This window comes from Populus nigra, chromosome 1, assembly GCF_951802175.1.
Source record: "Populus nigra chromosome 1, ddPopNigr1.1, whole genome shotgun sequence".
NCBI lineage: Eukaryota > Viridiplantae > Streptophyta > Magnoliopsida > Malpighiales > Salicaceae > Populus > Populus nigra.
The window spans coordinates 43,328,646-43,350,822 of NC_084852.1; the positions used below are offsets into that span (position 1 = coordinate 43,328,646).

At 29.5% G+C, this 22,177-nt stretch overlaps 1 protein-coding gene across 1 annotated transcript; it reads left to right on the forward strand.

The window, feature by feature from the left end:
• The first annotated feature begins 370 nt into the window (after positions 1 to 370).
• On the forward strand, positions 371 to 2,296 carry LOC133701092 (aldehyde oxidase GLOX1-like). Its single transcript, XM_062124891.1, has one exon. The coding sequence runs from the start codon at positions 422 to 424 to the stop codon at positions 2,060 to 2,062; it is 1,641 nt and encodes a 546-aa protein (XP_061980875.1). The 5' UTR covers positions 371 to 421; the 3' UTR covers positions 2,063 to 2,296.
• The last annotated feature ends 19,881 nt before the right edge of the window (positions 2,297 to 22,177 follow it).

Sequence of the window (22,177 nt, forward strand, 5' to 3'; positions counted from 1 at the left end):
ACAGCCTCAACACTGTACAAGTCCGGATTCTGAAACACAAGGCAATTCTGCATCTAAAGTCAACTCATGATGAGGACCTTCTCACCTACCAGAGCTACCAAAAATAAATCAAGGACACTTGCAACTAGTATTAAACGATCAATTAAGTGCTTAAAACCATTTTATTGTCTTCTCACTGATTAATGATTGCTACTTGTTTTAACGTTGCTATCTATTAAGCCTACATAATAGTTAGCTCGAGTATGAGTTACTGTTCACTTCAGAAACTAATTCTAGAGGTTTTAAATGCTAGTGCTTTGCTGATATTTTTTGACGGTCCCACACTGCAAGTTCCTGTGTGCTGATTTCAGGTCTATATAATTTGGGCAGTTCATAAAAAAAAAAAAAACACACATCTAGCTAATGGTACCTAGGCGCTACCATGACAACAAAATCCTTGGTATGTCTAATCCTGGTAACCAGTTCACTGTTCACATTAGCATTAGGCAGCCAAACACACCGAGGAAAATGGAAGTTATTGAAGAGAAGCATCGGAATTTCAGCAATGCACATGCAATTGTTACCAAATGATAAAATCATCGCATTTGACTGGAATTCCGGTCCATCCAACATTTCTCTACCAGGAGGAAAGTGCGTTGTTGATTCAGAAACTGCGACTGATTGCTATTCACATTCTGTAGAGTTTGATCCCTCCAGCCGGAGTATCCGAGCGCTTACCATTACAACCGATACATGGTGCTCTTCAGGTGCGTTGTTGCCGAACGGTATTCTAATCCAGAGTGGCGGATTCAGGCTTGGAGAACGAGTAGTGCGGTCTCTCACACCGTGTGCAAATTGTGATTGGGTTGAAAAAAAAAATGGTCTAATTACTTCAAGATGGTATGCATCAAATCAAATTTTACCAAATGGGAAAATCATTGTAGTTGGGGGCTTAAATCAATTCAATTATGAGTTCATTCCGAAAACTTCTACTTCTGATCGAACACTTTATCAGCTTCCATTTCTGAAAGAAACCAGATATTCCCTATTCATTCCCAACAATCTTTATCCTTTCCTACACCTCACTCCCGGTGGAAAGTTATTCATTTTCGCTAATGACCGTGCAATTCTACTAGACCATGTCAACAACAAGGTGGTTAAAAACTATCCTGTCATGCCCGGAGGCGTTTCGCGCAACTATCCCAGTACAGGTTCCTCAGTTCTGCTTCCTCTTATCCTTTCCAGCGATTTCAACAACCACCCAGAGGCTGAAGTTTTTATCTGTGGTGGGACAGTACCAGACTCAAACCAAAAGGCAAATGCAGGAGTCTTCCTTACTGCTTCCAAATCCTGCGGTCGACTAGTAATAACTGCCAATAATCCAAGCTGGGAAATGGAAGAAATGCCTCTCAGTAGATTGATGGGAGACATGATATTGTTGCCTACAGGTGATGTGCTTATCATTAATGGTGCTGCAAAAGGATCAGCTGGCTGGTATGCAGGTAGGGAACCAGTGCTAAACCCAGTTCTTTACCGGCCTAATGCACCTATCACTGCTAAAACTAGCAGGTTTGAGATAATGAGTCCCTCAAAAATTCCACGTCTTTATCATTCAACAGCCCATTTGCTATCAGATGGTCGTGTTTTGGTGGGTGGAAGCAATCCAAATAGTAACTACAACTTCACTGCTCTTTATCCAACTGAGCTAAGTGTTGAAGTATTTTATCCACCATATTTTAGCCCCAACGTTTCTAGACCATTAATTAGTAAGATAAATCCAGGGACCAATCTTGAATACAAGCAGAAATTCACCATGCATTTTCACATACATCTGTGGCATGAAGAGCTTGGAAAGATTTATGTGACAATGGTGGCACCATCTTTTACTTCACATTCCTATTCCATGAATCAAAGGTTGCTGGTTTTGGCTCTGGACAGTGAAGCCCAAAAGGTGGATTTCAGCAACTATGTTGTTGATGTCCATGCACCGGCAACTGCAACACTGGCACCTCCAGGATATTACCAGTTATTTGTAGTCCATGAAGGTGTTCCCAGTAAAGGAACATGGGTCCATATCAAGTAGAAGTTGTAGTGGTTGCGCTTTAAAGAAAAGAAGGGCTAATCTATTGCAGTCTTGTTGAATTTGTTCTGGAGATGTTACTTTGATGATTTGAATTATGGCATTCGTATAATCTTTTTTTTTTTTTTGTGTGTTGGTACAAATGGATAATTCCAAAGCATACAAGAAACATCAACATCTGTAAGCAGTAGTATCCTTTTGATGCAATTATTGAAACTGGTGTTCATTATTTAGACACGTCAATTTTTTCTAATTCATTAACAGATTTTTTGAATTTTTTTATTTAATGGAAGAATTTTTTTTTTATTAAGATAAGGTAACATATATGCCACAAGAGGAGAAATTTAATCGGTTTTGTCCGGTACCAGCTGGGCTACTCATTTTCCCATTGCTATGAGTAAAATGACCCGGATACCCTCTCCTTTTTGTTCCATGGGATGGTGTTAGACTTTCCTTTCACTGTTCACTAAAGATTGTGAATTCATTTCCTTCCGTTCATAATAGTGATTATATTTTGTTCTAATTTAAAAAACAAAATAAATTAGAATAGATTTCATCTCCCTTATAATATCAGCTTATTCCAGAAATTCTTTTTAAATTCCAACTAGAATGTTCTGGTTTTATTCTAGCCGTTCTATTCTAGCCAAATAATTTTTTTAGTTTAAAAAATATTATCCAATTTTACAGTATTAATTATACCTCTCAATCCGATTGTTGGATCATATTAAAATTTTACAAGAAATTTCCTTATATATTGTTATATCTCAGGTTAAGATTTTAGAATAATCGGAATTTAGAAGGACCTTGAAAGACTGTCAATAATGTTTTTGTAATTTTGTTCAGAAATATCATTTTATTGTATTCTTTTTTAGATTGGATTTTTTTTTAATTTCATCACTCAACAATAGGTTTATTAATAATTGAGTTTCATAATTTATTTTGATTTCTTTTATAAAGGGTTATTATAGTTTCATGACATGTGTCACGAATTTGAAAAGTTAATCTAAGTTGACATGTATCAACCCAATATGTTATTGTTTCAATATTTTTTTTTAAAAAAATATTGTCTTGAATTTGTTTTAGTTAAACAATATTTTTATCACTCATCCAGATTATCTTTGGACCCATTGAGTTGATTGTCATATCGATTCAACTTTTATTATTTTACTTATATTTGAAATTTGAATTGTATAATTTTAAGTTAGTTTATCTTTAGATTTAAATTTAAATTATATTTATTGAATTAATATTTTGAATTATATATATATATATAGAGTACAACCTTAAAATGACATGTTAAAATGCTTTGAAATCAAAACACGCCGTTTCAAGTGGAAAAGGTAAAAAAACACCAACTTAAAGCGGAGTTGGTAACCTTGGAACCACCGGTAATAATGTTGCTGGGCTGGTATTTTACACTTAGGCTTTAGGAGCCAATAGTAGTTTCCTTGTATTTGTGAACCTACCAGGAATAGCCCGTTCATTACTTGGGTTTTTATGGACCAACAATTGCTTGTTCTTTCTTGCAATGATGAACAGAATCCCCTTCATTTCTTTAGCTTGAGGACCCATTTGCAATGTTCTTGTATTTGGGATCCTACTAGGTGTAGCCCTATGCTTGAATTGGGGCCTTTTTGGCCCGATTTCTTATAACTTTATTTATGAAAACCCTTCTTTTGTTTTTTATAGAAAGATGTTCCTTTCATTTCGACAGCTAAAAAAGAAAACCATCACACAACATCAATATTGATGTTTGTCAGCAAATCACTATATATATACTTTATTAGAATCTTTAATTGAGTTCATATACATTTAAGATTGAAAATAGTGTTGCTTTAGTGACCTTAAGGTATTTTTAGAATAAATAAATCTTCTTGATCATTTTTTAAATATAAAAAACCCATAACGAACATAATCAAAGAAAATAAATTCAAATAATTTTTTTCATAAAACACAAAATACTGAAATTATTATAATCTCCATTACTTATTTGGGAATTATAAATTACCAATCTTGTATGTGTGATGTGTGGGGGTGTGTCTATATATATATATATATATATATATATATATATATATATATTTCCATCACCATTGCTTTAGTGTAATTGTCACTATTGCATTGTTAAATCATAGTCACCACCATGGCCGTGTCTTGCATTTTACATGATGCCCTGCTTTTTGTGATTAAACATCAAATTCCTTATTGGAGGGATTAGTGATGGGTTAATTATCTTATTCCCGCCTTAAAGTTTATTGTAAAAGTAGGTAATGATGATCATATATAGATTTAACTAAAGGATCGTTTTCCCTCTCTCCCCTTTATAATTTTTAAAAGATTCTTTAATGCCACAAAGATAAACTTTTTGAAACTCTATGAATTACAACAGAGAAAACAAATTAAAATTTATGAAATTCTAAAAATTAAAATTAAAATGCAGAGGAAACTCTGATTTGATCATTTAGAATGTCAATAATAATAATAATTCAATAATCTTCTATGAAAAACGAACGACGCATAAAACTGTTTAAATAATAGTTAAAGGGACCTAGTTAATTAAAATCAAATTAAATAAAAATTGTGAAACTTAACTAGAAATTGGAAAATAACCAGGAATAAACTCAACTAGAAATTTTATAAAAAAAACTCATTTGATATATTGATGGTTTTTTTTTTTTTTTAACTCGAACTTTCAATATTGTGCCTCCCACATCATTCTTCTTGTTTTCTTACATAAGGTCATTTCAGACACCTTTAGTTAGGTTTTACTTTGCTAGAGATAAAGATACCGAAGGAGTAACATGCCTCAAAATCACCATCCTCTAATTTACTCTAAAAATTTAATATGACTGCTGACAAATTATTTAATACACACACACATATATATATAAAACGAGAGTAGATTTTAATTATTCCTTTTCTTTCAATTAAATGTTTTTTTGTGAAAAACCATTGTTTTTGTTATGATCGATAGCTACGATATGTCAAACTTTTGGAGGTTCAGCTTGGTTGGAAAATGTACATTTTCTATGTTATCATCCATTAAAACAGATGGCAGGTGCACAGAGCTACACCATTAAACTCTCATTTTGGATGCTGACAACAAAATTACAGTATAGTTTGTCACTTGGATTGTGGTATAACAAGCAAGGTACAGCCATAAATAGGTATCTAGAGTCATTTCATTGATTAGCAATCTCATTCTAGATGGACAAACTCGCCCTTTTCTAGAGGGCACACCGAAAGAACATGGAGCCAATACCCTACTTGATTGATTAGGATACCTCTCCAGGATGCATGAACTTTACCAACGTGTTTTGACGTCTATGAAAAGCTTGAATGTGATCTAGCTAGCTATCAAGTTATAGGAATGGAAAACAACCATAGCAGCTAAATGAGAAATCATACTGGATCCCTGGAGCAAATGATGAATAATAAACGGTCGAGCAAGCGTTGATTCATTTGAAGAAATTCTATACAGCTTATTTGTTTGTAAAATATTAATCTTCTCCCTCGAAATCGCTTTGAAAACACGACTATATAAGGCCCAAAATCACTGTCAACATGTTGGTAGCCATTTACTGGGGAAACAGGGTGTCCCTGGTGCGGGCATGGAATGTCAAATTAACGAGTGAAAAGCTGACGAATTAATATGGGTGTACGGATTTTCATTAGTCACTGTATTCTAGCACGCCCAGCAGCCCACGTTGATCATGTGTTCTCTGGTGCTTGTTTCTTAGGCATCACAGTCATTCCATTTATTCTGCCTAGGCATCTCTCCATCAAGTATGCACACGCATAGGACAAACTGACCATGCAAAATGCCACAAGATATCATTCATCTCCCTTCTCTAACCTTTATTTTTATGTTCACTCCGAAAGATTCAATGAAACAACCTTTGATCTCTACTAAATAAGCCAAGGCTCGATGAATTTTTACATGCAAGTTTTGAACTTTAAAATCAGGAGATTCATGGAGGGAGAGCGAGAAATGGATTCGAGATGTCTAATGGAAGTGGTCCGCTATGACTTTAGTGAGGTTAAGCTTTAGTCCTCAAACTATATAAAACTTATAGAATAGCCCTTGATCTTTCATGTCATGGGGAGACACTAGTACTTCTCCGGTATCAATGGCGAAGCAAGATAATGCACTTTATGGGTCAAACTCAAACTATAATCATTATATAGAACCAAAACATACTTGGTGACCCCCTCACCAAGTTTTATGTGAAATAAAAGAAATATTATACAAGGAAACCTTGGAGAAATAATTACTTTAGCCAGCTCGTGATAAATATTAACCCAAAAAAACACAGAGTTAGGAAAAACTAAGAAAAAGTACTTGTAATTAAACCAAAAAAAAAAAGAGAGAGGGGGAGCGCTTGGAATTGTTTACTTTTATAAAAAGAAATTAGAATTGATGCTATATATTGCATTATTGATGTTAAAAGGTTGCTTGTGCAAGGAAAAAATAGGTGGAAGGGGGGCATTGATATGACCGTAGCAGCATCAAAGTATGGCTCCTTCCATACTCAAATGTTTTTATATTTGGGCAACCCTAGGTGCAAATAAAAAGACTCTCCATGTGATTCACTGCTAGTTTGGTTTCCTGTCCATTTAGTAATGAGAGTGAAGTTGACTGTTTTAAGGTTTTTTGGTTTTTATTATTATTAACTTCTTCTAGCAAATCATTATTTATTTGAATAATTTATTTTTTTAATCAATATTTTTTTAATTTTATCCTTTAATATTACATTTATTTTTTTATTAAGTTATTATACTATCATGGCACGGATCGTTAATTTGTCAGGTTAACTTGATTTAACGGGTTAATTTAAATTACAAGTTATATGGGTTGTTTTTGGACCTATAAAATCAACCGGATTATATCGAGTCGACTTTCATACGATTTAATTCTTTTCTGTTAAAAAAACATTATTAACATTTGAATTTTTTTTATGTTCAATAAAAATTTAATCTGACTCGTAATATAGCACAGGTCAATAATTTAATTTTTGTATATCTTAAAAAAAAGATTTTTGAAATAATCAAAACCTTCTTCTTCTTTTTTTTTTTCGAGAAGCTTAATTTTGAAGCCTTTTGGCTTTTCTAACTATTCTATTTTTATTTAATGAACACTGCCAACTATACAGTTACAATAGATTTTTAATTTACAGCTATAATTGTAGCGATGGTTAAAAATCTTTGATAAAAGGAATTAACAAAAAATAGGTTGCCAACAATAAAAGTAGAAAAGAAGCTTTAAAATGAAGCTTCTAAAAAAGCTGACTTTGGAATCATATTTGGATAAAAAAAAAAAAAACTAACTACCTACTGGTTAGTGATGGTTGAAAAATCTTTGATAAAAAGGAATTAATAAAAAAAATAGGTTGCCAATAATAAAAGTAGAAAAGCTTTGAAAGCTTTAAAATGAAACTTCTAAAAAAGCTGACTTTGGAATCATATTTGGAAAAAATCAAAAGGTAAATATATAGAGGTAATTAAGGTTATGATTGGAATTGTACATCAATGCTATTTTATGAAAAAATAATAATTTTTTTAATGTTTTTGAATTATTTCGATAAAAAAATAATTTTTTAAAAAAATTTATAATTTTAATATAATTTAAAATAATAAAATACTTTAAAAAATAGCCATTATTACTTTCATACAACTTTTAGTAATGCACTCCACGTCCCCTCCTCTTGATATGTTTAAGATGCTTGGTGACTAAAGTCCAACTTCACTGAACCTAAGACTCAATTATGTTGCAGTAAAATTAAAGCAAGTCTTCATTTAATCGAACCTTGTTTATTTTGAACATGTTTTGTAATCATTTCCCCCCCTTCTTCTAGAAACGCTAGCTATAGATTTCCAATTCTCAAATTGTAAAAACAAAATATGTTTTTTTTTATATGAATATCTTAAATCCAACGAGAGGTGACAATATTGTTATGGAAAAAAAAAAAAAAAACAACTAGAGGTGGCAGTGAATATAGCCACACCTGATTTCGAGTACGCAGCTATGACCATCGTCAACCCTCACATTTTGTTTCTAAAAAATCAATATTAATTAAAAATCATATAAAATCCCTAAATAAATTCTTTTTAAAAAAATATTGCACATGTCTAAAACGCAAATTTACACATGAACTTATACTAATGTATTAATAAAAATTATAATTATTAAACAATTTTGACAGACATGGATAACAAATTCAAGTGTAAGAAGAAACCTGGACATTTTTTTATAAAAATTAATATAATTTTTTTATCTGTTGGATCATATTAAAATTTTATCTGAGCATTATACAAGCCGTGTTCCCTATTAGGCCAGTTCTTTTAACACATGCTAGGTCGGAAACATGTTCAAATTAGGCCAATAAAATGTTCAATATTTTTCATTATTTCCCTTCTTATTTTTGGATTCCTTTACTAGTTAGATTTTAAAATTTTAAATTGATTTGGTTTTAATTAACTTTGTCAGCTTAGCTAAAATTTACACATCTTTGTAGCTTATTTTCAAAATATGATTATTCATACATTTATTTAGAACTTTTACAGTTCAGAATTTTCTATATAGTTTAGGAGCTGTAATTTTAGGGATTGAAAAATCTTAATTTCTATCTATATAGTTTAAAGTTATGATTTCAGGGAGCTCTTATTTTCTTATTTTTCAATATATTATGCGTCGATGAATATTAGAGTATGTTGACCAATTAGATGGACAAAGGAGAGAATCAAATCCCAGATCTATTCTTGTAAAGCTATACAGGCATCATGAGGATATATGAGGAGTGGTATTTACAGCAATCAGAGCACTAAAGTCTTCGTTCAAACGCAATCTTTTCATAGATGCATTCCTCTTTTTAATGGGGATTTTTTTGAAGAAAAAATTATTAGATGGTTGTATGAGTTGAGAATGTACTTTCAATTAAAGAAAATCCCTAATTATCATAAGGTAGTGTTTGCAAGATGTAAATTTATCTATGGTACTAGAGATTGATGGTACCATATTCTAGAAGACAGAGTTGATGCTAGGAAGCTTGTAATTTTATCAAATTAAACTAAAAAAAATATATTTTAAAGTTTGTACGAGATAAATAAAAAGGCATTTTATTCCAGATATATAAATAATTTGACTGATACATCAAAATAATATATTTTTTTATCTTTTAAAAATTATTTTTCAAATCAGCACATCAAAATGATTTAAAATATACAAAAATATTAATTTTTAACAAAAAAAAAATTAAAATTTTTGTGGGACGTGATGGTGCCTATCCGATTCCAAACCGAGTCTTGCACATATATTGTCAAAGTTTAATCAAATAAAAATTAGATTCAATCTAATTAGATAAGTTCAGACATTTAAATGAAATTATTATCTCAAATTCCAATATGAATTTATCACCCAGTTTTTAAACAAACCAAGTAAATTTCATTCCGACAAAAACCCAAGCAAGGCCGAAAACACATCTTTCAACTATCAAAGAAAAAAATAGTAAATCACCGTACTATCTAGCTTCAAGGTTCAAATCAAAACACTTGGAGAGAGAGAGAGAGAGAAGGGGAAATAAGGACATGAATCCAACAATTTAATACTTTTCTTTTCCCCTTTTTTCTTAACAGAGCGATTTGCTATCATTCCCCAGGAACTTGCAAGTTTTCGGTGGAGTTTGTATACTCTGCTTCTGTTATTCACAGCAGAAGCTCGAATTTGAGAGCTTTTTAGAAAGAATACTATTGTTTAATTTCATCAATTTAATCTCTTATAAAATCACGAGTGTGAAAATCTTAATTATTAAATTTCTGAAAGCCACAGTGATACTTTTGTTTAATGGATGTGATTTTGTCGAGATGATTTTGACGCAACCTTTCAATGAAGTTAAATAGTTTGAGCTCCTTTTCTTTGTTCTTTTATAAAGAAAGGATAAACTTATCCACACGTCTTCCTCCTATTGGATTGGTTTATAACTTTGTTGAAAGACGAGATTCGTGACAATAATTTTTTCATCTCTAGTACTGAATTTGACTCCTAAAAATTAAATTTTCCACTTACGCTAAAAAAAATTAAGACCCACCGGCCATAACATCTCGAAGCTCCATGTATGCAGTCAAGTATCATTGAAACCAACGAAGAAGAACACGAAGAACATATATAGTCTAAGTTGGCATGCTTAGCAAGGCGTTTGCGAGGAGGGCTACAGTTGCATTTAATTTGGGTCGTTGCACATGGTGTCATGCTGTTTCTGTTGTGCCAAAGGCCAGATTCAATGATCTCGCATCCCCTTTCGAAAATGGCAACGTTGGGGTCGGATTGGAGGAGAGACAACATGGTAAACAGAGACCTGATTTTCTCATGCCTTTTCTTAAACGACAACCGTACAATTACTTTGGTCCCTCGCAGCCACTGTTTCCGGCCCCTCTTGGGACCCCCTCTCGTTGTTGTTATTAAGAATTGTTTATTTTAATATTTTTTTTTAAATAATTATAATTACACTCTTAAACATCCATTAAATCACATCATATGTTATCTCATTATCATATCAAGACATTTCTAAGAAGTTTTCTCGCATTCAGTTCCAACTCGTGGCATTATTTGTGGGATTGATCAATATAAATTTACCATATAAATTGTTTAAATAGTTAGGGGGGTATTAATTATATATCAAGATCGATATATAACTGTACTCCCAATGTCTAATCAAGGAACTTGCCTCATCAACCATGTGATCACTCTATCGAATTGCAAATTGTGATGTAGGTTTCCTATCAATTAGCATTAGCCACAACGAGTAAGTATGGCTTCCAACCAGAAGGAGGAGAAAAAAGAAGAAGAAAAAAGGTGAAAAATTATTGGACAAATCATTTGACCTGATTCAAGTAGCAACCATATAGTGGTTGAAGATTCTTAAGTTAAATTCTTCAATCTCATTAAAAGCCTGTTATTTATGTTAAGATTAAAGGAATAATGAGAATTTTACTCTTTATTATCCGAATTAGTGATAAATCGGAATGAAATTTGTGTCCTGGTTGCCAAATAAGTTACACAAGGAGCCACTTTATAATCATGAGAGCAAACCTCTCGATCGGATTCCGAGATAGTTAGATGTTTGAATGGCAATTAACACTAGCAGTGGCTTGCTGACTATACGGCCTCCCAAAAACGAAAAGAAGGGGAAAGGGACTCAGAGAACAAAAATTGCAATCATATTTTTGAGCACATCATGGACTTTACAAAGGTTATCGAGGGGATACCGTGTACCAATAGTCGTGAAGACAAGACAAGACAAGACAACCATGATGTTCACGACAGTAGACATCATACTTAATGATTCAAAAGTCAAAATAACAACGAACAACATGCTGGTTTCTCGTTCTTTTTCGCCGTTTTCCATTGGCCTTTTCAGGATCTGGTGGGCTAATTATTCAGTATGGGGATGACGATTCGTCTGCACCTAGAGATATCCATCCTAATCAATGTGAATGAGTTGAATATTTTACTATTACTTGTTGTTTGAGTTGGGTTTGGGTAAATTTTGAAAGAATAAAGGTGGGATTTGGGCAGGTAATGGGTACTGCTACCCTATAACTGATCCAAAATTTATTTGTATGTTATATATATTTATGCTCATAAAGTTAATAAAAACTACATTCTTCTTGTCAACTATTTAAATGCACGTTCGGGTAGTGGATAATTAAATTAATATTAACAATCTATTCAGATCTATTTTAGATATCCAAAATTCATACGCCTCAAATAATATATCATGTATACATAGTAGTTTTTGATTGGATATAAATATGAATAGTACTAAAACTCGATACATAAATACTTATTATTATTATTTAGTATTCACTAGATAGATAGTTTTTGTTACGTTGAAGGTTGAATTAAATTTTTTCAAACATAAAAAAAAATGCTTGGATGAAGATAATTCGAGCAGAATCGAGTTAACTATACTAACACGCGACCTGAGATATAAAATTAAAATAACTCGTTGAAAGAAAAACAAAAGAAAATTACAAAGTTTAAGGTCTAATAACCTAATGTTAAAAGATAGAATAAAAAAAATAATTTCAAAAAATATAACGTCAAAGAAGAAAACTCGAGTCAACCCGAGCTAATTTGACTAACAGAAAGAAAAGTAAAAAATTGAAAAATTTCAAGGGTTAATAATTTAATGTCAAATGATAAAAAAAACTCAATTTCATAAAAAAAAGTCGAGGAAAAAAAACTCAAGTCAACCTAGATCAACTCGACTAACTCGCCACCCGCGACATGAGACCGGAAAAAAATATTAGACTTTTAAAAGAAGGACCTAGCACAAAAATCAAAGTTAAATAAAAAAAACATTGAAAAAGAAAACTCTAGCTAATCTTGATTAACTTGACTAACTTGCACTCAGAATAACCCAACAAAACTCCAAAGCCGGTAATTTTATGAAATAAAAAAATAATTTTATGAAAAAACATCGAGGAAAAAAAAGTTAACTTGACTAACCTGTTTATTCAGGATATGAGATTGAGATAACTCAACAAAAGAAAAGTGGAACAAAAAATGAAGATAAAAATCCAATAACTAAATATCAAATGATGAATTTGGAAGAAAAACCCATTTTTTAATAAAAAATCTCAAAAAAGGCCAAACATAAATCGGGTTTGGGTCATGAGATAAGAATTACCTTGTGTAGGAAGGGAATTGTAAAAAAATAATAAAGTAGAATTTCCAACCGTAAAACAATTTCAAACCCAAATAATATGGATCAAATATGATATAAAAACAAAATGAAAGAAAATAATTAGGGGCTAAATTGAAAAACAAAATTAAATTAAAAAAATGATAAAAAAAGTAATTAAAAGAATAAGGATCAAAATTAAATTAAAAAAACTAAATGAAATAAAATGTTGAGGGATAAAAATATATATAAATCAAGAAAATGATAAGAAAATATCAATCAAAAGAATAAGAATCAAAATTGAATTAAAAAATAAATACAATAAAATGGTAAGGGATGAGATTGAAAAAAATAATAATCAAGAAAAGTATAAATACAAAAAAAAAAACAATCAAAAGTAGGAGGACTAAGCTAGATACAAAAATCAAATGGAATAAAATGTCCAGAGATAAAATTGAAAAAAAAAAACTAAACTTCAAAAAGTATATAAAAATAAATAAATAAATAAATAATAAAGGCCAAAATTGATAAAATTACAAATCAGATGACACAATTGTTTTTTGAAATGATTGACGCTAATTTCAAGAGCATGAAAAAGAAAAGAGAGAGGAAAAAAAAAAACTGCACTGCAGCCCAATTGAATCTCCGCTGTGATCACATGTTACACTATTGAAAAGAGGATAATTCACCACTTTATATGCCGTCATGAATGGAGGATTTTTGTAATTGTAAGGCCCTACACATACTGCTCAAAAGATACAGGGTTGTCATACGCTAATGCGTGCGTTTCACACATCAACAATTATTTTAAATAATATTGAATTATTTAAAATGACCAACTACCCCTAACTAAATAAAAAAACTAACAAAAAATATAGAATAAAAAGACTAAAACACCTTTGAAACCTCTTATTTTTTTGGATTTCAAAAGTAATTATGTCATTTAACCTTTTTTAAAAATAAAAAAATGATGAAGAAACCCTCATGTGCATATTCACTCTTTTTTTTTCTAAGGATATGTTGTAACTTTATTTTGCAATTTTTCTTGAAAAGATAAAAGAGCTCCTAACCATAAGCTTAACATTTTTTTTTTGTTTTTAAGAATAAAATAATTATTTTACTATGATAAAAAAATGTATCTTGACCTGTTTGGCCCAAATTAATTTTTCTATAATTAATGAAACTACTGGAAAAAATGATTTCACTCCTAATTGTAAGTTTCTTCAAAAAACAATTTGTCAAGAGTAAAAGCATTTTACAGTGAAATGTTACATGATTTTAGAACAGCTTTTAGTGTTTTTTTGTAATCATTAAATATAGGACAACACCTCTTGTCACTAGTGTCCAAAAATTAAAGGTTTCTCAACGAAACTTCTGATGTGTAAAGAGATTGGCAGGCTCCTTCATCACCAAGGTACAATGTCATGTGTGATGAGACTGTAATGTCATGTGGGGGGAGCAAATGCATGCATTATAAAAATTTTATCAGGGAGGTTATTTTTGGTCAGTTTAATTTTTATTAAAAAAATAATTAAATTAAATTTTTTTTTAAAAAAATCAAAACTGATTCAAACTGTTTTAACTTAGTTTTTTTAGTTTGGCTTGGTTTTTTCCGATTTGACTCGATTCGGTTTGGATTTTTCGGTTTCATGCTTATAAAACCAAAACTGAACTGAACTGGTTTTTTTTTAAAAAATTTTAATCAGTTTTTTTCACGGTTCGGTTTTTTCAATTTTTTTTCTGGTTTTCTTGATTTAGTCGGTTTTTTGATTTTTTTGCTCACCCTTAAATTTTAGTAATCATCAACCCATATATTTTTCCCCAATTCCATACCATGTTATTTAAGTGATTATAAAGGTAGGTTTTTTATTTTGCAATTTCCGTGTTTTTAAATTTTTTTGAATTTTTTAATTGAAAATTAATTATTTTTTATATTTTTATATTTTTTTGATTTTTTTATGTGCTTATGTCAAGATGAGTTTTGGAAAATAAAAAAAAATTATTTTAATATATTTATAAGTAAAAAATATTTTAAAAAACAACTCCTATTATAATTTCAAAGACGCTCAAAACCCAGTCTAGTCCAATATGCTGACCTAGAAAATTTAAAACCTAAAACTTGACCTGGTTTTAGTTGCTAGTTGATTTAACCAAGAACCTGACTTCGCGAAACTATTTTGATTTGATTGAGATTTTAATAATTAGGATGTTTTAGCCAAATAAAATCGGATATATTTTTTCTAAAGAATGAAACTAGAGATGCTAAGATGGTTTTTGATATAAAGATTGGTCACTAATTGGTTTCAATTAAGAATGGTGTGTGCCCTACTAGAAAATTAGAAAATACATATGACTAACGGATTTTTTTGTTGGTATATTATGGTGATATTTACTAACCAAATTTTGAAATATATCATTAGTATATGTCGAGAGAATAGCGGTCAAAATAGAATTAAAAAAAAGCTAAACAGTGCTATGATGTATAAGTTTTTATAGATATAATTACCGATGGAATGAAATTATCGGTACAATTCGTCCATGAATACACTGATAAAAACACTCCATTAATATATACCGATGACATTGCGGACAGTAATACAATGAGATTCAAAACAACAAATCTTACAGTGACATGGAATTAAGACCGATAAAATTACTGACATAGTTACTATCAAAATAATTTCATTGGTCAATCCGTAAGTAATATTTAAAATATGACTTGGTGCTCGATCCTCTTTTCCCCCTCTCTCATTTCTACTTCTTCCTTGTAAAATTTTTCTCTGCAACAAAATAGCCACCCCCTAATCTCAACACAACTTAACTTCCCACAGCTTTTCTAGCCACTAAAACACTTGGTTTGTCAACATCCGTGTTCTGATTTAAATTTTATTGAAGGTTCTCCACCTTCAATAAGCAAATCTACCTTTTTTTTTTATTTGAACATAATTTTAAAATGTTATTTTTTTGTATATTTTTGTAGTATATGTATTTTGTTTGGGTGTTTATTTGTTTTATAGTTTTTTCTCAAACAAACTTGTTGTATGGATTTATGTTTTGTACATGTTATGGTTTGTTTTGGATTTTATAAAATTTTATATTTTTTTATAAATTATTGAAACTTATATTAAATTATAGACTAGATGTTTTGCGATGAAATTAATAATTAATTTTACAGGTTTGATAACTCAAATTCTCTTCGAAGTCAATCATCGAATTGTATTTGACAATTATACAATACTCTAAATGGTGTGGGGGAATCACTGTTTCCCTACACCTAAATCACTGTGGATTACAACAGTAATCCACAGTGATTCTTCTCCCTGTTTTTTTTTTTGCTAACTTTTCCTTTTTTTTTCATTTTTTTCATTTTTTTCAAATTGTTTTTCAGGTTTCTTATTTTTACTTTTTTTTTCATTTATTTTTTTTCAAAATTATTTTTGTTGATTTTACCTTTTAAATATTGACCTGGTTAAAATTTTTGCTTTGTAATTTGTTTTCTTTAAAATACTATGAATTGCTGCGATGTTTTTCCACATAGTTTTTCTATTTTATTTCTTTATTTTTCAAAATTATATTTGTCGATTTTTTTTAATATTGAGCTGATTGAGAATTTGGTTTTGTAATTTTTTTTTAAAACATTGTTGCTTGCTACAGTGTTTCTTCGCATGGTTTTTTTTCTCCGAAATTATCTTTTTTATTTTATTTTTTAATATTGAGCTGGTTAAAAATTACAGTTACAATATGTTAGGAAAACACTGTAATTTTTTTTAAAAATTTCTGTTGATTGCCACAGTGTTTTTCACACATGGTTTTTTTTTTCTGTTTTTATAATGTTTTTTTTTCTAAAATTATCTTTGTCAATTTTATTTTTTAAATATTAATCTGGTTAAGAATTGCAATTACAAGTTTTTCCTCACAAAACACTATAGATTGATACAGTTTTTCCTCACATGGTTTTCTTCCAGTTTCTTTTGTGATATTTTTTTCCAAAATTATCTTCGTCGATTTTATTTTTTTTAATATTGAGTTGGTTAGAATTTAACTTTGTAATAAAGTTTAATCATGTGGGAAAACATTGTAGCTTTGCTCATAAAATATTGTGGATTGCTACAGTGTCTCTCCCCATGGTTTTTTTTTTATAATTTTTTTCAAATTATCTTTTTTAATTTTATTTTTTTAATATTGAGTTGTTTGTAAATTATAATTACAAGTCATTATAAATAAGGTTAAATTATGTAGGGAAGTACTATAGCTTTCATCACAAAACACTGTGAATTGCTACAGTGTTTCCAACACGATTTTTTTCCTTTTTTTGGTGTTTGTTTTGTTATTTTTTTTCTAAAATTGTCTATGTCGATTTTTTTTTAATATTGAGCTGATTAAGAATTTAGCTTTGTAATTTTTTTTTCTTTAAAACACTGTGAATTGTTGTAGTGTTTTCCCATGTGATTTTTTTATGATTTTTTCCAAAATTATCTTTGTCAATTTTTTTTTTAATATTGAGTTGATTAAGAATTATAATTACAATAAAACTAAATCATATGAGGAAAACGTTGTAGTTTTTCTCACAAAACACTGTGGATTGCTATAATATTTCTCTAAATGGTTATTTTATTTTATTTTATTGGGAAAAACGCTATAGTTTTCCTCATAAAACATTGTTAATTGCTACAACGTTTTTACTCATGGGTTTTTTTCCTTCCAAAATTATCTTTGTTGGTTTTTTTTTAATATTAAGTTGGTAGAAAATTTAGCTTTGTAATTTTTATTTTCTTTTTATTAACTGAAAAGTTAAATCATGTGGCGAAAGCACTGTATCTTTCTTCACAAAATATGGTAAATTGCTACAAATCATTTTGTTCAGTCTCTAAGTTCTTGATCACCAACACAACTTTTTTTTTTGCCATGAAATATTTGCTCCATCATACCTTTAATTTCTATTACTTATTTAGCGCTGGTTCATAATTATAACACTATCAAGTATATTTGTTTTATAAGCTTGCGGCAGCACGCGGGCATGTCATCTCGTTATAGTTTATTGAGTGATAGCACTGTAAACAACAAGAATTAATATTTTAGCTAGGCATGGGATGTTTTTAATTTTATTCAGTACTTGATGCATGTAGGTTATTTATTATAATCGGAGCAACATAATTATTCTGATTTTCTAAAAAGTACATCCATTAGATTAAGCTAGAGATCAGTCCTAAACTATATATTTATTAAGATAGGCGATATATCTACCTTTTTAACAAGTAGTAGTCAATGGCCATTAATTTCTTAATTACACCTGCTAATCTTGTACAAGCAGCTGCTCCAGCAATATAGATGTTCGAATTTGAGAAACATATATCACGTTGAAGGTTAGCAAATCAAAGTTCTACACATAGCAACGTTATGTGGGTCATTAGCGAAACCTACAAGTCATGTTAATTGATTACGGAAAAAACTGGTATTTTTTTGCTAAGACCAAAATCAAGTAAAGGTTCATAGTATTTCCATTCAAATTTGCTAGTCGGTGAATTCGACTAATTAAGTAACAATCTAAACCTCGTCCCCCTCTCTCCTATTCCTTCTGTTTTTTTTTTTATATATAAATAATTTCATTTCTAGTTGTTAGATCTAATGTTTTTAATAGTCCAAGTAAATATATGGATATAGATATTTTGCGATCTTAAATTTTATGTTTTTTTTTTTTGTGTGTGGATTGCATCTAGTATATGAGATTATCTGTTTTTGGTTTGTCTAATGATCGGATTGGAGCACAAATTTACAGTTTTAAGTGGATTTTAGGTTGTAAAGTTGTCACATTAGTCACTTGTTAAATCCTTGTTTCTTCCGTTAATTGAATCTAATGATGCATGCGACCCATTTTTTCATAAACGTACAAAAAATTAAAAAAAATATAGACAGAATATTTTATTGACATATAAAAAAGATTTTGTTAGCATTAAAAAGACAGAATATAAGAAACGATGAAATGTCATCATCAAAAAACATTTTGTTGATTTTCTATTATGTCAGTAGTTTTAAATAACGATGAAATTATTGATAAAATATTCATGTCTCGAACTCCATTTTTACCTCTCATTTTTTGTCGGAGATTCCATCGCCATTTAATTTCTAACAGAACACTCTGTTGACTAATTCCATAGGTAAGTTGCTATATATTCAGTAAGTTTTACCAAAAGTTTTAGAATGGATGTGAAATTTTTTGTGGAAATCCTGACGGAACTGCTTTTCCATTAGAGATTTTATTTGTTATGATCTCTGAACCAATAATTTCTTACTCACAATAAACTCATAACCATTATAAAAAAGACATCTTCAAAAATCGACTTACATAAATTTCATAATGAAGACATCTTCAAAAATGGATTATGTAGACTTAAGAGCTTTCACAGTTGAAAGATTTAAGTAGCAAATTTATATAAATAATATACAACAATGAGATAGACAGAATTCCATACACAAACATTAAAAAAAAAATTAGAAATGTAATAAGAGATACTAGTTAGAAACCATTAAAGTTCCAATTAAATAAATGTACTCATCCTCTGAATTTCAACAGCCATTTGTTCTTAAATCATTTTATACACAATCTCATTAAATTCATGTGATGAATAACTTGAGCTGGAATGTGGTGTGTCTAAAATTAAAATTATGCAGCCGAACCTTAGTTCTTGTACTGATGCTATAGGAAAATCATAAACTCAATTTATATTAAGTTCATCACATATAGCAGCTTCCTACCATACGTAAGGGTTGTAAGAGAATGAGTGAAAGTGTCTTTACCAAATTTATCAACTATGTTGGCGTTATATCACTTTTATAAAATAAAATAAAAAAATAAATTTCAAAATCTAATTACATTTTATATTATTGATATAGATAAACAATCTTAACATCTTAAATCAATAACAACTATTAAAATACTTACAATGAATGCTTTTGCTCTATTCTCGACAAACTTTTTCTCCCTTTTCCTTTACCCCCCTTGTTTATATAACTTTCCTTATATAACTCCATTGGAGTTGGTTCTCGTCCAAGCTATTTTTTCTATAAATCAAATAGTTTATTAAAAGTCTCACTAATAAACACGTAATTAAAACTTTAAGAAAAATAATAAAATATGTATAACAATGAGCTCTTGCTAGGTGTTTTTCATGGTAGATAAATAGAATTGTTTCTTTGGTGTGCTTGCTCATTGAACCTTGAGTTTCTTTATTTTTATTTTGTATACCGGATTTTAAGTGCTTTGAAAAACTTTTAAAACCACCAATTCAAGATACATTGCCTAATTATGGTATGTGGCATACTTTAGTTTATAGTTTTTACATCTCTCTGTATCATTTAACCCGACATTTTTAATTGCTTATTTATGGGTATTATACCGAAAATCACGCAATTTGATACATAAATTTATTATACATAAATTAGATAAGAAAATAAAATAATAAAATAATACAAATTTACAATAATATAAGATTAATTAATTTAAATTTGGTACGTTAATATCTTCTTGAATGCATTATAAAAAGAAACAATTAACACAATTCAAAAATTGAAACATGTTATCAAACACAAATTCAATTATTTATTAAAAACAAATCACAATTAACCTACACAAACCAATTAATAACTCATTATATTTTTTTATTCCAAAGTAACTCAATTCCCCTAATATAGAAAAATATAATTCATACTCCAATAACTATCAAATACATAACTATCAAATACTTTATAAGTTGAAACATATTTAGCTTCTATTGTCATTAGTTCCACACAAATTCATTTTTTTTTCCAAACTTTTAACTAAACCTTAAAATTGACAAAAACTAATTGGTACCCAACTAACTATCCATTATTTATTCAATTCAAGAATAAATAAAATCAATTAATACCTTAATTGTTATCAATGATATAATAATTTGATTTTCCCTAAATTTTCAACAAAACCTATAATTAAGCTAAAATTATTTGTGACCCAATTAATTATTCATCATTTCTTCAACTCATACTAATTCAATTTAAATTAATATCTGTAATAATTATCAATTCCACATAATCAATTTTTTCCAAATTTTCAAACTTAACCATAAAATTGACATGAAATAATTTGCACCCATTGAATTACCTATTATTTTTTCAATTCTAACATACCTAAGTTACAAAAACACATTTAATTTTATCAAGTAACAAATTAAATCCATTTTTCATTTCAATAAATTAACTTAAGACGTAAATGTGTAAAAACATAAAGAAATATGTTTATTTACTTGGTAGAGTGAAGGTTAATAAAAAATGAAATCAAGAGAGAGAAGCTTAGGTTTTTGAAGAAATGGTACACCAGTGCTAGTGGGTTGTGGTGGGCTAAATTTTTGAAGGAGGGTTGTCCAAATTTTGAAATGTGGAGAGAATGGGTTGTTGAAATGAATTAAACATTTATTTGTTTTTGCGTTTCAAAAATATTTTTGAAAAAAATTAAATTTTATTTATTTTATTTTTTTTAAATTAATATTTTTTGGTATTTTTAAATTATTTTGATAAATTTATATTAAAAATAATATATATATATATACTTTAAAAAATAATCATATCGTATTCTTAAATATCTTAAAACAAGAAGATGAAATGGAGGGATGAGAGCACTACCTAGTTTCACTTCCTTCGATGAAATTATCATCGGCGATTTGACATGTCGAAAATGGAGACATGATTTTTTTTTATTTCATTGCTTTCACTGTTAAACCATGACATGATATCTTGTTATTTTGTTGTTTTTTTTTTCCTAGTATCACTGTAAATAGAGAGGAGATTGTTGTTATTGAATCCCATGAAAAAAAAAACTATGATTATTGACAATTCTAAATGAAATGAAAAAGTTTGGACATCTGATTTAGAAGTATGCTAGATACAGAGAATGAAATGCTACCCATGCAATCTATGATTACTATTATAGTTATTGGATTTACATAATGAAACTACGAACCACTTCTCATAGAAAGAGTTTTGCTAGCACTGGAGCTCAGCCCCATTAGTTTGCGAAAATTTAATTTTGAATCTATATTTCTGTTACAAAGAAGTCAGGTCATGGATCTTCCCTCATATCGGAGTAAAATTCTTGGTAATAATATATCAAGCAGTGCAAATACAACTTACCTTTAAAAGGTGTTTATCATAAACAGAAACAAGGGTACCTTAAACGTCAGAAAACATCTCATTCAAAATCATATTACACTAGATGTGACAAGATTCAATGAAACCAGAACATAATTTTTACCAAGTGTGGGGATCATAATCTTTGTAATAACTTCACGTGATAATGGTGGCAAACAGTGGAAACTACAGTACATGACCAAACACAATGCTTCAGGAAGTCTTTTTATAAGCCGAAATCTCTTGTACATGACCTCCCATTCTCTTTCATATACAA

Coding starts and splice junctions, on each gene's coding strand:
- LOC133701092 (XM_062124891.1), top strand. CDS start 422: ATGACAACAAAATCCTTGGTATGTCTAATCCTGGTAACCAGTTCACTG.